The sequence below is a fragment of the Scyliorhinus canicula genome, chromosome 7 (genome assembly GCF_902713615.1).
Source record: "Scyliorhinus canicula chromosome 7, sScyCan1.1, whole genome shotgun sequence".
In the NCBI taxonomy this organism is placed as follows: domain Eukaryota; kingdom Metazoa; phylum Chordata; class Chondrichthyes; order Carcharhiniformes; family Scyliorhinidae; genus Scyliorhinus; species Scyliorhinus canicula.
In genome coordinates, this window is record NC_052152.1 from 62,173,218 (window position 1) to 62,187,918 (window position 14,701).

Below are 14,701 nucleotides of genomic sequence, written 5' to 3' on the forward strand. Positions count from 1 at the left end.
CCTTGTGGTCCTGGGCCGAGCAGTTGCCATACCAGGCTGTGATGCAGCCCGATAGGATGCTTTCTATAGTGCATCCGTAAAAGTTGATAAGGGTTAATGTGGACATGCCAAATTTCCTTAGTTTCCTGAGGAAGTATTCACGACCAATCTGAAATATCTCCACCCATCCAGCTGTGTAGACGCTGGACTCATTACTAGCTTGTGTTAACCATGTAAAGGATACGTATCCATCTTAGCCTATTCCCATCCCTCTTCCTAAGACTTACCTGAGAGCTGATATCACAGAACCAGGCAGATTAGGTAAGTTGCCTGTAGAGGTGTGATCAGCACCAGCAGCTCTCAAGCTGGTGATGCTGAAGACTACTTTCCATTGCTCCTCAGGCTTCATGGCTTGGCTACACACTGGCTGCATATTAATGCTAAGTCTAAAATCAGATCCAGGCTGGTGCCTTTCGCATGCTAGAGTGCTTTGCAGTCAATTATTTGCAGTCAAATTCCATCTTTATGAAATTGACATTGGAAAATTTTCGGAACACTAAATAATGTTGTCAAATTCTGTCAGGTCAACCTCTCCAGAAATTATACCTTCTGTTTTTTTTTCAGGTGGTGCTACTTTCTTTTATATCTTCTGCACATCTTGGTTCCATGAGTTGGAACTTGAGAGGAGCAACTTTTCAGAGTTGTATGCCTCAGTCTATTCATTTGAAACTAATAATGAAACTAAAGTCAATTGTATTGCCTTGTCGGAAAGTTGACAAATGCTGTTATGTTGAAATACTGTATTTTTAAATATGAATCAATATGGATCACAGTGTGACAAATTGCAACTGAACTGTAATTAAGTAATGTAAGGAAGATTTTCAATCAGTTGATACTTTTTTATGCAATGCATGAAACATCAGTCACTGGTGAATGCATTCTTTTGTTACACAGAAATACTTATTATTTTAATGTTACCAATGTGTAACATCTACAAACTTTTTTTTAAAAAAGAGGAAGGACCATTTTGGAACTCTGTCAAGCTTGACTTTCTGTTGGTTGTTACTGAAAAGTTAAAGCCAGTCAACTCGCATTGCGGGAAATTGACAATTATGTTGAAATGTGTATCATTATGAGCCCACAGCATGACACAGGTTACTAATGTGATATAAAAAAAAATTGAGTCAGGAAGCCTTTGACTCAATTCTCAATTAATATTTTCACTGTACATTGTATGAAATATCAGCCCGTGGCAAACGTACTGTTTATGAATGTTGAGCTTTTTAAAAAGAAAGAATCAGAATGGCATAATATCTAATATGCTAATGAGAACAATTTGTAAAGTCAATAATTTTTAAAAGAAGAGGAACAAGTACTTTTGTAATTTGGTCAAACCTGTCAATTTCTTTGGCGTATTGCTGAGAATATCACCCTTATACTACTCAACTGTTTCTCAATAACAGCTGTGCAGAAGAAGATAAAACGGACTCCACTAAAAGCGCACAGATATTGGTTGGAAGAAGTGCAGTTGGTTAAATCATATTCAAACAAGATTTTCTTCAGAGCAGGAAATTTATTTTATTAAATCCCCTGATGGAATCAAGGGCCGGGATTATCCGACCCAGCGGAGTCTGTGTGCGAGTCGTGTAGCCACCGAAGCTGGCCACTTCCCGACATAAAATGGAGAATTGAAACGCATGCAGGGAAAATTGGACAAGGTCAGAAAGGCAAGCAGGTTGCAGAACCTCTCTGTGTATTCTGCCTGTGAAGAAACCAGACAGCGTAGAAACTAGCAAGTTTGCATACTAATTGAGCGATTCCCGGTGATTCCCGGGCACAATGGACACAACAATTAGCTGCAATCGAAACATTCTATAGCAGGCCAGACTTCTCGGCGCTAACGGAGTCTGAAACAAAAGGACACAAACAAGTTAGTAGGAACCGCCCCGTGATCGAGGAACAGCCTCAGTATTGGGGGATTCATATCAATCGATTGGGATGAGACCCAATCAATTGCCAGTGAGTTAGGGGTCCACCCAAAAGGGCGCGAAGCCCTTGAAACCTATAAAAGTAAGGTCCCAAGATGAATTTGATCTCTTAGCCGGCCCTCCCAGCAGAACACCTTTGCAGCAGCTCTCTAAGAACTTGAACGTGAGAAGGAGAGGCCTGGCCAATTGCTACACTGACAAGTAAGTGTCATACAATGCCTGCTAGGAGAATAGACACTCCTGACCCTTTTAGTCCACACCAACTGGAAGCCTACAGATCCAGGACAGAGCAAGAGGCCATTGTTCCCTGATCTGGCAGTTCCCTTATTCCAGATAAGTATTGGCCTAGTAGTGGTAGGAATAGTTTAGTCTTAGTATTATATGCATGAGTAGTAAATAACTGTGTAATAATAAACGTGTCTTGTTTGAACTTACTAACTGGTGTATTGAGTCATTGATCTGAACTTGAACTTGAACCTCGTGGCTGTATCATAAAGATACCTGGCGACTCCAGAGCTAAGGACTAAATCAGAGCCAATTGAGTGTAAAGCACACTCACCCAGAACGAGCAACAGTCGGTTCGGGGTGCGAGAATCACGCCCCTCCGCCCCGACACCGGCTTCCCCATTTTCTGGTGCCGTTTTTTTCAGGTGCCGGCGGGATTACTGCCGCGCCGGTCGGGGACCATTGACAGCAGTCTCCCCCGGCGATTCTCCCGCCCCCCGATGGGCTGAGTGGCCGAGTCCCGTCGGCGTGAATTACTCACCTCCCACATGGCGGGACCTGGAAGGTGAGTGTGCGAGGGCCGTCCTGGAGGGGGGGGGGTGGGTGGATCCGACCCTGGGGGGCACCCCCACGGTGGCCTGGCCCATGATCGGGGCCTACTGATCGGCGGACGGGCTGGTTCTGTGGGGGCCTACTTTACTCCTCGCCGGGCCCCTCTCGGGCTCCGCCATATTGCGCGCCAACGTGGGGACATAGCCCCATTATTAGGGAATACCGCCCATGGAATTCAACTGGCCTGAGAGTGCGAAATGTTGACACTGTTTGTTATAGAATATTAAATTATGTTCTACTCTGCTTTTGCAACTACCAAAAATCTAATTAAACAAAAATCAGGCCGAATCCTGTCAAGATTACCAGCTGAGTCTGCTCTGCTAGACTTGACATTGGAAAAGATTTTAACTCAAGGTCCATTCATTTACACAGCATTAAAATCAGGTTGATAGGCTACATGGGATTCAGGATATTTTCTCATGTCAGCGAAAGCATCTTTGAAACATCAAAGGGCATTGAAACATAACAAATTTAGTTGTAGTCATTACCTTTATTTACTTGAACTAATTAAGAAACCTACATACTTGTGCAACTTGTAAAGTCGCCATAGTCCCAGATGACCATAGCTTTCCCCTTTGAGGGGAAAAGCTGACCGGTGGTGATTTAACCTGAGGATCACCACACCTCAGGCAAAGAGCAAGGTTGAGAAGGCGGGGCCTTCATGAATAACCTGAGCCGGTACGGAAATTGGATCCGCGCTGTTGGCCTTGCTCTGTATCATGAACCAGCTGTGCAGCCAACTGAGCTAAACAAATCCTCAACTTGCACATCTCCAATGAGCTGTGATCTTTTGCTATGCAGTAGTGCACTCTGAAAACCCTCTTTCACTATAAGTCTGTTAAATTTTTATTCAGTCAGGACTAATTGTTTAATTACTTTTTTTGCATTGGCAAACAATGTTCTGGAATAATTCCTTTGTATTGGCTCCTGCTCTCATTGCCATAGACATAACCTTGTTGATTCACTGTTTACTTTTCATCTCCCTCATTTCATGAAGCTGTTTGGCTTTTCTGTCGATGGGTACCCTCTACCTTGTTCAAATAGCCTAGATAGCGAGAATTGGCAAAATTATTTGAAGAAGTGCTAAATAAGTGAAGGCACATTGTGTGGTAAACAAAGTTGGTGAGCTGCAGACACAAAGAGCCACAAGGGAATATGATGTTGTGGTGATAAGGGAGATCTGGCTGAAAACGTATTAATGGATGCAAGGTAGCCAGGAAAGAAAGGGAAAGAATGGTGATCTCATTGATGAAGGAAAATATTACAGTACTGGAGCGAGAGAGTATCCTGGAGCAACCAAGAACAGAATCTATTTGGTTAGAGTAAGAAACAGTCGAGGTCATTACACTCTTGGGTATATTCTATGGGCCACAGAGAACTATAAAAAAGTGATGATGGGAGACTTCAGATATCATAATATAGCCTAGGATAGTAGTAGTGTAAAGGGTGGAAGGGGGAAGAGTTTCTGAAGTTTCTCCACAGGTGTTGCCAGACCTGCAGCATTTTTCCAGCATTTTCTGTTTTTGTTTCAGATTTTCAGCATCTGCAGTATTTTGCTTTTATTTTAGACATTGCTGGATCTGTCTCTGGGGAATGAGGGAATCAAGTGTGTCAGCAGAGCAGAATTTAGGTGACACTGATCATGGCATCTCAGAAAAGGACTAGGAGCAATCTAGAGTAAAAATAATTAAATGTAGGAGGGCCGATATCAGTTAGATGAGAAGAGACCTCTGCTAGGTAAATAAGAATTGAACAGTGGGAGGCCAAAAGATTAAGGAACAAAGGGTTGCCTTTCAAGGGGTGATGGTTCAGATACAATCAAAGTACATTACCACATGGAGGAAAGGTAGGACAACCAAAGTCAGCACTACCTGGATGACTACAGAGATAAAAAAGAAGATGCAACAGACAAAAGGGCCTATGACAGATGTCAGGTTGATACTACAAATGAGTAATAGACTGAATATAGAAAGTTTGGAAATGAAGTGAGAAAGAAAACAAGTGACGAACAGGGAATATGAGGAAAGATCGGTAGCTAACATAAAAATGTGTCCAAATGTCTTCTATCATAATCCAAATAGTATAATAGTAGTAATAGGAAGGGTGGATCCAATTAATATTTGGAAAGTTAAAGTCTCCCATAACAACTACCCTGTTACTTTCGCTCTTTTCCAAAATCATCTTCGCCATCCTTTGCTCTACATCCCTAGAGCTATTAGGTGGCCTATAGAAAACTCCCAACAGGGTGACCTCTCCTTTCCTGTTTCTAACCTCAGCCCATACTACCTCGGAAGAAGAGTCCCCACCCTTTCCGCCACCGTAATACTGTCCTTGACTAGCAGCGCCACACCTCCCCCTCTTTTGCCCCCTTCTCTGAGCTTACTAAAACACCTAAACCCCGGAACCTGCAACAACCATTCCTGTCCCTGCTCTATCCATGTCTCTGAAATGGCCACAACATCGAAGTCCCAGGTACCAACCCATGCTGCCAGTTCCCCTACCTTATTTTGTATACTCCTGGCATTGAAGTAGGCACACTTCAAACCACCTACCTGAACACTGGCACCCTCCTGCGAAGTCAAATCTGTGCTCCTGACCTCTATACTCTCAATCTCCCGTACCCCAAAACTACAATCCAGGTTCCCATGCCCCTGCTGAATTAGTTTAAAGCCCCCCAAAGAGCACTAACAAATCTCCCCCCCAGGATATTGGTGCCCCTCAGGTTCAGATGTCGACCATCCTGTCTATAGAGGTCCCACCTTCCCCAGAAAGAGCCCCAGTTATCCAGAAATCTGAATCCCTCCCGCCTGCACCATCCCTGTAGCCACGTGTTTAATTGCTCTCTCTCCCTATTCCTCGTCTCGCTATCACGTGGCACGGGCAACAACCCAGAGATAACAACTCTGTTTGTTCTTGCTCTGAGCTTCCATCCTAGCTCCCTAAAGGCCTGCCTGACATCCTTGTCCCCTTTCCTACCTATGTCATTAGTGCCAATGTGGACTACGACTTGGGGCTGCTCCGCCTCCCCCTTAAGGACCCGGAAAACACGATCCTAGACATCACGTACCCTTGCACCTGGGAGGCAACATACCAAACGTGAGTCTCTCTCGCTCCCACAAAATCTCCTATCTGTGCCCCTGACTATTGAGTCCCCAATTACTAATGTTCTACTCCTTTCCCCCCCTTCCCTTCTGAGCAACAGGGACAGACTCCGTGCCAGAGGCCCGTACCCCATGGCTTACCCCTGGTAAGTCCCCCCCCCCCACACAAGTATCCAAAATGGTATACTTGTTACTCAGGGGAACGACCGCAGGGGGTCCCTGCACTGACTGCTTCTTCCCAGTCCCTCTTACAGTTACCCATCTATCTCCAGTCTTTGGTGTAATTACTTCCCTGAAGCTCCTATCTATGACCCCCTCTGCCTCCCGAATGATCCGAAGTTCATCCAACTCCAGGTCCAGTTCCCTAACTCTGTCTTGGAGGAGCTGGAGATGGCTGCACTTCCTGCAGGTAAAATCAGCAGGGACACTAACGGCATCCCTCACCTCAAACATCCTGCAGGAGGAACATTGTACTGCCTTCCCTGCCATCCCTCTAAGTTCCAACCAAGTTCTGGTTAACAAATATAAAACAAATACAAAATAATAATATAATATAGCACTTACCTGCTCACACCAATGGGTCTTATTCTTAGGTTAGAGGAGGAGGGTGGGTGGGAGACACTATACGTGTAGTGTCTCGGGTTTCCTCTCCACCAGAATTTATTGGCTAGGGGGGAAAAAAACCCTCCCAGAAGTTCGGGGGTCATACTTCCGGTTCCCACCTTATATTAAACTGTTCCTCTTTGAATCCTCTCATATACATTGATAATATTTTGAAGCCTGTGTGCTTAAACTGAAATACAAATTTGTTTAATATTTCAGCTTCTGCCTTAATGCCATGTGTATGTTCCAATCTTTATTTGCTTTTTGTAAAATGATAAAAGGAGGATGACTGCAAAATCAGGATCAATAAAAAACAAAGTATTGCAACATTCAGCAGGTCAGGAGGTCATTTGTAATAGGATGACTAAGTCAAATTTCAGATCTGCACCCTTCATTGGAACTGTTGGATAGTACAGATTAAATTATATTTTAAATACGATAGAACTAGAGGAGGGAAAAATACACATAGAAAAATTAATAGAATGACGTGTAAAGTGTTTAAGTGGAAAACAGGAAATAGGTGAAATGGCAGAAGTTATATCAGCATAATGACAATGTGAAAAATCAAAGAAATAGGGGCGGCAAAGGTGTGAAATGGGGAATCCTTGGCTGAGGAAAATGAAGATATTTTGGAAGTCTTGGTGTGGGAGTTGGTATGCAATAGAGAGGATGCAATGAAGACTGAGAATTTGGGAGCAGAGAATGTTCTTACAGTTGGCGTGGTGGAAAGAAAAAAAATCCAGATAACTGTGGGAGTCAGTTGTAAATGAGTGTCTGCTGGAAACCCATGCCCAGAGATGAAGAGAGCGAAGCCCAGGAAAGAAAGAGTCAAAAATTGACTGTATAAAGAGAAGGGTGGAGTGAAAATTCAAAGTGAAATTAAATACATTTTCGAGAGCAGAGGAAGAGTAGGAAGCAGCAAAACACAGTCAATGAAAGAAATGAATGAAAGAAGAGGCCCAGAAACTGGACAATAGGTGGTTCAACATATCCTACACATAGGGCGAGTTTCTCCGGCCATGGCCGCCCGGTGACCGGAAAATCCAGCCCGAGGTCAACTGACCTTTACATGGTCCGCGGTGGGCGGGGTGGAAGAATCCAGCCCATGGACGAGCAAAGATAGAGCTCATATGGGTTCACATAGTGACACGTTGGAGGGCGATTCTCGGTTTCTGAGACTAAGTGTTGACGCCAACACAGAATTAGTGGACTTTCACAACAGAATAACTGGTGCCAAGCTACACCTGGTCCAATTCTGCTACTACTAAGGGGTTAGCACCGGTGCTGCGTGGAACACACAATTGATTCCAATGAAAAATGGTGCAGGATTCGCCAGGTCCGTGATTGACACTTGGGAGACAGACAAGCTGCAGCCGCAGTTACACATTACACTCCCCACACATACTTGCCCCAGCCAGAAAGATGACACTGGTTGTGCTGGAGCGCGCCCATACAGCTGATGGGTCAGCTGGGGCCCTAGGTTCACAGGGGGCTGTCAGCAGCATGTGCAACTGCATGGCCGCCTTGCTGGCTGCGGCAATGGTGTTCCATTTCTGGCCACCCGGCCACCCTGACCACACAGCCCACCCCCGGCCCTGGTGGAAGCCCCCCAGCCAGCGGCACAACTGTCAGCAAACTATGCTGATATTGGACAGTTTCTGTATCCTTCCCCTCTCCCTCAGCAGCCGCCACGCCGGTTTCACAATATTTAAAAGCACAAGTGAACTGCACGTCGGGAACTTGGCCCATAGGAGGCAGAGAATCGCGGAGACCCTGGCGAATACCAGGGGCCCGCCAAAGAAATGCAAATGGCATCTACTGTACATGCATTCTGGAACGCATTGGTGCTCTGTCGAGGTGCTGGAGCATTGTGACTTGGCGTCAAATCGGCTCCTGCCATGATTTTGACGGAACCAATTCTCCGCCCTATTGCCTTTCCCGATTTTGTGTCTCCTAATGGCCCTTTTATTTGGAGAAAGTGACAATTTATCTGTTGCACAGTATCCGTGCAAGAATTCATAGACAATCATTTGCGTCTTCTCTTGGCCATCAAAATAAAAATTGCATACAATAATCTTTGAACATTTTTATTAAAGTATTCCTTAAATCCTATTCATTGACACTACACAGAATAGTATTGTGTGATATTCAATAAAATAGGTGCTTATTCAAAAATATGAGTCTTTCATTATTCAAAGGATTAAACAATATACACAAACAAATTACATTCACTGTATGAGAACTAGACATATGCAGCTTTGGTCTGCCATTGGAATTCAACATCCAGTGTCAACAGTTTGTAAAGATCTATCTTACAGCAGTTCTTCAAGATAAAGCAGTTTGTCGATTTTCAAAAGCTTTGTGACCCCTCTTAGTCTGTTTGTTTGCATTTGAACTATTGCCTTGAAATTTGATTACCTCAGATGTGACAAAAGGAAAATTTAATTTGGTGCTCATCAGCTTGAATTGGTCCTTGGACTTCTTTTTCTCCAATGTGTCAAAGGTCCATAAACATCTACAGACTCTGAAAACCCATAAGTAACCATAACATATTGGAAACCTACAAATTAAAAGTCGCATTGAAAATTCTGTTCTCCGATGCAAACGTTTCACGAAGAGTGTGGTCAAAGGTATTAGACATGAGTTTGGACTCATTGATATATGCTGGCAAGTACTACATTTGTAATCAGCTGATTTCACACAATGTGGGGATTGGCACGATGCATTTGGGAACAGACTGATACAGGCAATTAGCAACAAGAAGGCTGGATATGAGACAATTTAAGAAAATAATGAAAAATGAATGCCAACATTAGCAAGTGTAGATGCGTGAGGGTTATATCATGCGGAAAATACTAATGGTGTGATCGGAAGAAAAGGTGAATAACAATTGAATTTAGAAATTTTCCTTGTTGAAAATAAAATGCACTCCTCTCGGATCAGCAGATGAATGAGCAATACTCATCTTATTTAAGGTTTTAGCGAGAGCCTGTGGCCCACAGAGGAAGACTCCCACATTAGAGCTGTAAAAGAAAAGATATTACTTTCAATAATGACACCTCACCTTTTTAAAAACATACTCTATCTCCTTCCACTTATATTGCTACTTCTGTTTACTATTCAGCTGGGACAGTAACAATTCAGGTAACACTTAAGAGCGTCATCACAATGGCCAACAAACAAAATGTTCCTGCAGAGCGCTGGCTGGTCCTGTCCTGCATTGAAAATGTAGTAGCCATTTTTGTGCTGGCAGAGTTCCACAAATAGCCATGAATTGAATAACCAATGGCATTGATGTATTGATTAATGGAAAAACATTGGAGAGAGCATTGGGGGAAACTTCTGTTCAAATCTTTAACGTCTAATATAGGGGAGTTGCTTTCATTTAAGTATTTCTTTTGAAGAAATGCATATAGAACAGTTCAACACATCCTTAAATTGTAGCAAAATGTCAACTGGAATTATGCATTTGATCTTTTGTATGGGGTTGGAAATCACCGCATTCTGACCTTGAGCCACAATAACACACAATGATACGATAATTACTTTGTGAGCTTCTTGGACTAGTAATACTAGGCCATGCAGGTGAATCAAAGTGAGGCTTGTAGATTTGTAGTGTCCGTTTTGATAAAAATAATTGGCTTAATTAAAGGCAGAAAATAGGGAGTCATGGTAAATGTTTATTTTTCAGACTAGGGGAAGGTAGAAAGTGGTGTTCCCCAAGGGGCAGTGGTAGGATCACTGTTTCTTTTGTTATACGTAAATGAGTTGGGTCTTGGAATGCAGAGTAGAATTTCAAAACTTGTCAATAATGCGAAACTTGGGGGAGTGGCAAACAATGAGGATGATATGAATCAGCTTAAAATGATAAAGGCTGGCAGAACAGGTAGGCACGTGGCAGATGGAATTTAACAAAGAGACGTGTGAGGTGATGCGTTTTGGGAGTTGCAATATGGACCTAATGCACAGATTTACAATTATGAGGTATAAATTTTTTTAATACTTTGGGACTGTTAAAGTAAAATGGGGAGAGTCATATGACTTGGTCTGCAGTCTGTCCAACACCAAGCCTGGGTCAAAAACAGAAAATGCTGGTAAATCTCAGCAGGCCTGACAACATCTGTGGTGAGAGAAAGGAGTTAACATTTCAATTCCGGATGACTCTTCGTCGAAGCCTGGGTGGTTTGATTAAAGGAGTCGAGGTTGTTTTACTGGAAAAATAAGCTTCAAGTTATTTACACTTGGAGACAATGGCAACGGACTGTGTGCTAACAGTGGATAGACTGTGAATCTCTAGAGACTCAGAAGAGTATTCAGAATGTCAGGTTGTAAACAGTTCTGCTTTAAAATTACCATTTACTATCAACATTTCCACTTGGAAAAAGGGCACAAATAATTAATCTTGCCGTGGAGATGGGCTTTGAAAGAGGAAGGGTCTAAGATATCCCTGAAGTCTCACAGACAAGGTCAGTCTATCAGGAACCAGGAGAAGGAGAGCAGCAACAGTTAGCTAAATGCTGGGGTTCACCATGCAGGAGTGCAGGTGAGAGCTTGTGCTCAGATTGAAAAGGCCAAATTCACGATGAGTTAAAATGAGGCTTGGAGAGTGACCTAGCTTGTGCTAGAGGAAGAATCTCTGGGGGATCCCCACCTCCCCCTGCATTGTGAACGATAGTTCTGAGTTTATCAATTCCCAGGATGAGAAAGGAAAAGAACAGAAACAAACTCTTAGCTGCTAAGAATCATCTTGGACTTGGAAGAATGGAATGTGCTTTTGTTGTGTTTAAAGAAAAAGGGGAATGTTTCGTTTCGCATTTTAAAGAATAGGTTGTCTTCAAAGATAGTGTTCAGTCATTGGTGATTTTCTTCTTTTGTTGCAGTAAAACTCTTAATATGAAGGGTGGGATTCTCCATCCTTTCATGGCAGCGGGATTCTCTGGTTCCGTGGCAGTGAATGGGAGATTTGGCTGAGCACCAAATTCGCCGACCTCTCCAGCAGTGGTAACAGGGCGGATATGCAACGGAGAATCCAAGCCAAAGTCTTGTTGTATCATCCTTTCAACTACTAATTGTAAGTTAATATTTCTTTTTTTAAAGTTATCACTCTCTGCAGTGGTTGCAACAATAGTTCTAAAGAGTGAGCAGGAACAGAGGGGCCTGGGGTGCATGTGCATAGATCTTGAAGATGTTAAGATATCTTGAAAGAATGGTAAGGAAAGCAAATGGTATCTTGAGCTTCATAAATTGTGGTATTGAGAACAAAAGCAGAGAAATTATGCTGATCCTTATTAAAGCACCAGTTATGCCCCAACTGGAATATTGTATACAGTTCTGGTCATCACACTAAAGGATCCTTGGGAGGGGACAAAAGAGATTTACCCATGTTTCCAGAGAGAGGGGGCTGAATTCTCCGCCGTCGGGATTCTCCATTTTGCCAGCAATCTGGGGATTTCCGGATGGCATGGGGCTGCCCCACACTGGGAAATCCTATTGATTAGCCGGCGAAGCGCAGAATCCAGATGGCGTGCCACACCAGAAATCCAGTGCGGCGGGAAGGAGAAACACATCCAAATGCGGAGAATCGTAAAGGCTGCCGTGGGACAGGCCATGACCCACGGCAGCCTTCACGGCCACTTCCGGGGCCAATTCTCCCCCCCGGGCGGGGCTAGGAGCGCGGCCCCATGCGTCACAGCGGCGCGGCCTGATGACGGTCGTCAAAGCTGCATGTCAAGCGTCACGGCGGCTGACGCGGCCGATGACGTCAGCCGCGCATGCGCATGTTGGACGTTGTGGCTTGATCTTGCCGGGCGGTGGAGGGGAAAGAGTGCGTCTGTTTTGGACGCTGGCCCGACGATCGGTGGGCACCGATCGCGGGCCTGTCCCCTCCCGAGCACAGTTGTGGTGCTCTCGTGCCAATCGGGCCTCTAGATGCCCCAAACAGGCATCTGGTGCCCGTTTCACGACGGCAGCGAGCAGGTATGTTTGCTGCTGTGTTGAAACGGGCGTGAAGGGCCGGTCACTTGGCCCATCGGCCACGGAGAATCGCCGCTCGCCGTAAAAAACGGCAAGTGGCGATTCGTGGCGTGGGTCGGGCGTGGGGGGGGGGGGGGGGGGGGAGAATAGCAGGAGGGCGTGAAAAATGTCGGGAGGCTCTTCCGCTATTCTCCCACCCGGCGCGGGGGGCGGAGAATCGCGCCCTGGGTCTTTTGTAATGAAGCAAAGGAGATTGATGGGGGGTTTTAGCGACGTGCAAGCTGCAGGCATATCTTTTACATTGATGAGGTTGTGCAGTATCAGCAATGCTCTGAATATACAGTGATGAACAATGGAATTTAAAATAACGCTTGAAACCTTATGACAATACAGTTGACTGTGATTCATTTTATAACTTGCAAGCAAATGGAGATGATCTTTAATTTAGAGGAAAAGTTGTTGTTTCAGCCCTAATTGGCTTTATTTAATTTTGCCACTTTTCAGAATTCCCTAAGGGGTACAATGAAAATATGTTTGTCTTCCCTCACTGCTGCCTAGCAATTACATCATAGAACAGTAAGTTATTCAGATATTGATGCCCAACCATGAAGAGTAGTCTTGAGATGTTTTAAGTTGAGAGTATGATAATGTAAGGCCACTTAGTTAATGAAGGCTAGAATCCACAGCGACACTAAATATATACCTGTGTCATTAGTACAGCTTTCAGAATTATTTTTTTCTTTTTAAGTATTGTCATATAATAAGCCAGCACTTCAGGTTCAGTTGCTCTGTTCAAAGACCTACCTTGGATGGTTGGTTGCAATGTTTTTGAACTCGTTCTCCCAGTTTGGTCTCCCATATAAAGTCTTTTGTTTCAGTCCTGTGATAACATCCGTTTGGGTTTCATGGTGCATGGCAAAGTGAGTGGCCTAACGGGGATGAAAATAAGATTTAACCTCTGCATTAGTGTCCATCGATGAATGGAGCAGCGACCGTACGATCCAAAGATTGTACAAATGGCTACGACTAATTCACTCAGACATTGCAGTGTAAAGCAATTGGATAGAGAGAATATGGTAAAAGATGTTATTGGTGATGTAATCAAGCAAATGGTTAAAATGTAACATTACTTCCTCTTTTATTTGATTAAAATAGTGGAGGAAGAAATCCGATAAAATATCTGATAACAATTTGTATGCTAATTTCACCAACATTACTTTCTATCCTGTCTAATGTAAATGGATAATATTTCAAGGCTGTCACAGTAACAAAACCGCTGCCAATGGTTACCGTATTAAAACAGTTTCTGGTCAAAGGTCATGCCTGAAATAGGTAGCCATTCGTTCTTCTTTCAAACACAGATCCACCTGGAATGTATTTTCAACATTTCCAAAATCATATAATAAAATAAATTTTAATTCTTCAGGTCTGTGTTTTGCCCATAATAAGCAGTGGTTATGCAATTTTAAAAGGACAGAAGCACTATATCATCTAACTTTCAATATAACCTGGCATGTCCCTTTTAGATGACAAAATCTAAAAGTAGACTCGTATTGAGGTTAAGATCCAGAGAAATCAACAGGAAATGCCAGGCCTTCTTTTTCTCATACCATTGAACGTACACAGATCATTTATGAGGGGTAGGGAAATAGATAGAAGATATGGTCCATTTTGAAATAGGTAGGGAGAGACTTGAGGTCCGGCAGGGACCCTTTCAGGAGCTGGGAAAAATATTAAAGAGCAGGACATCAAAGGTGGTGAGCTCTGGATGATTTCCAGTTTTCCACTTGTCAGTGAATCCGACAACAGGTTGGAAAAGTGGTGCGGGTGGAAGGGTGTGAGGGAGGGTGGGGTGGGGGGATGGGGGGGGGGGGGGGGGAGACAGGCTTCAGATATCTCTGACATTGGGACTAGTGAAGAACCTATACAGGCCAAACAGATTAGCCCCAGACCTTGGAGGTGTAATGTCCTCACTAAGAGATAAATTAATAATAATAATAACCTTTATTGTCACAAGTAGGCTGACATTAACACTGCAATGAAGTTACTCTGAAAAGCCCCTAGTCGCCACATTCCGCCGCATGTTTGGGTTCACGGAGGGAGAATTCAGAATGTCCAAATCCCCTAACAAGCATGTCTTTCGGGACTTGAGGGAGGAAACTGGAGCACCCAGAGGAAACCCACGCAGACAAAGGGAGAACGTGTAGACTCTGCACAGAC

At 43.8% G+C, this 14,701-nt stretch overlaps 1 protein-coding gene across 3 annotated transcripts in view; it reads right to left on the bottom strand.

Annotated features, from left to right (window-relative positions):
• Positions 1–8,579: 8,579 nt before the first annotated feature.
• The window catches only part of LOC119969027 (cytochrome b-245 heavy chain), a 66,905-nt gene continuing 60,783 nt past the window's right edge, over positions 8,580–14,701 (bottom strand). Inside the window, exons 12-13 of one of the 3 annotated variants that reach the window (XM_038802154.1) lie at positions 13,286–13,410; positions 8,580–9,531 (exon numbers count right to left, since the gene is read on the bottom strand). In XM_038802154.1, coding sequence (XP_038658082.1) covers positions 9,405–9,531; positions 13,286–13,410 — 252 coding nt within the window. In that variant the 3' untranslated portion in view covers positions 8,580–9,404. Of the gene's footprint in view, positions 9,532–13,285; positions 13,411–14,701 lie in introns of those variants that run through there. The other 2 variants (XR_005461283.1, XM_038802155.1) reach the window with 2 other exon arrangements.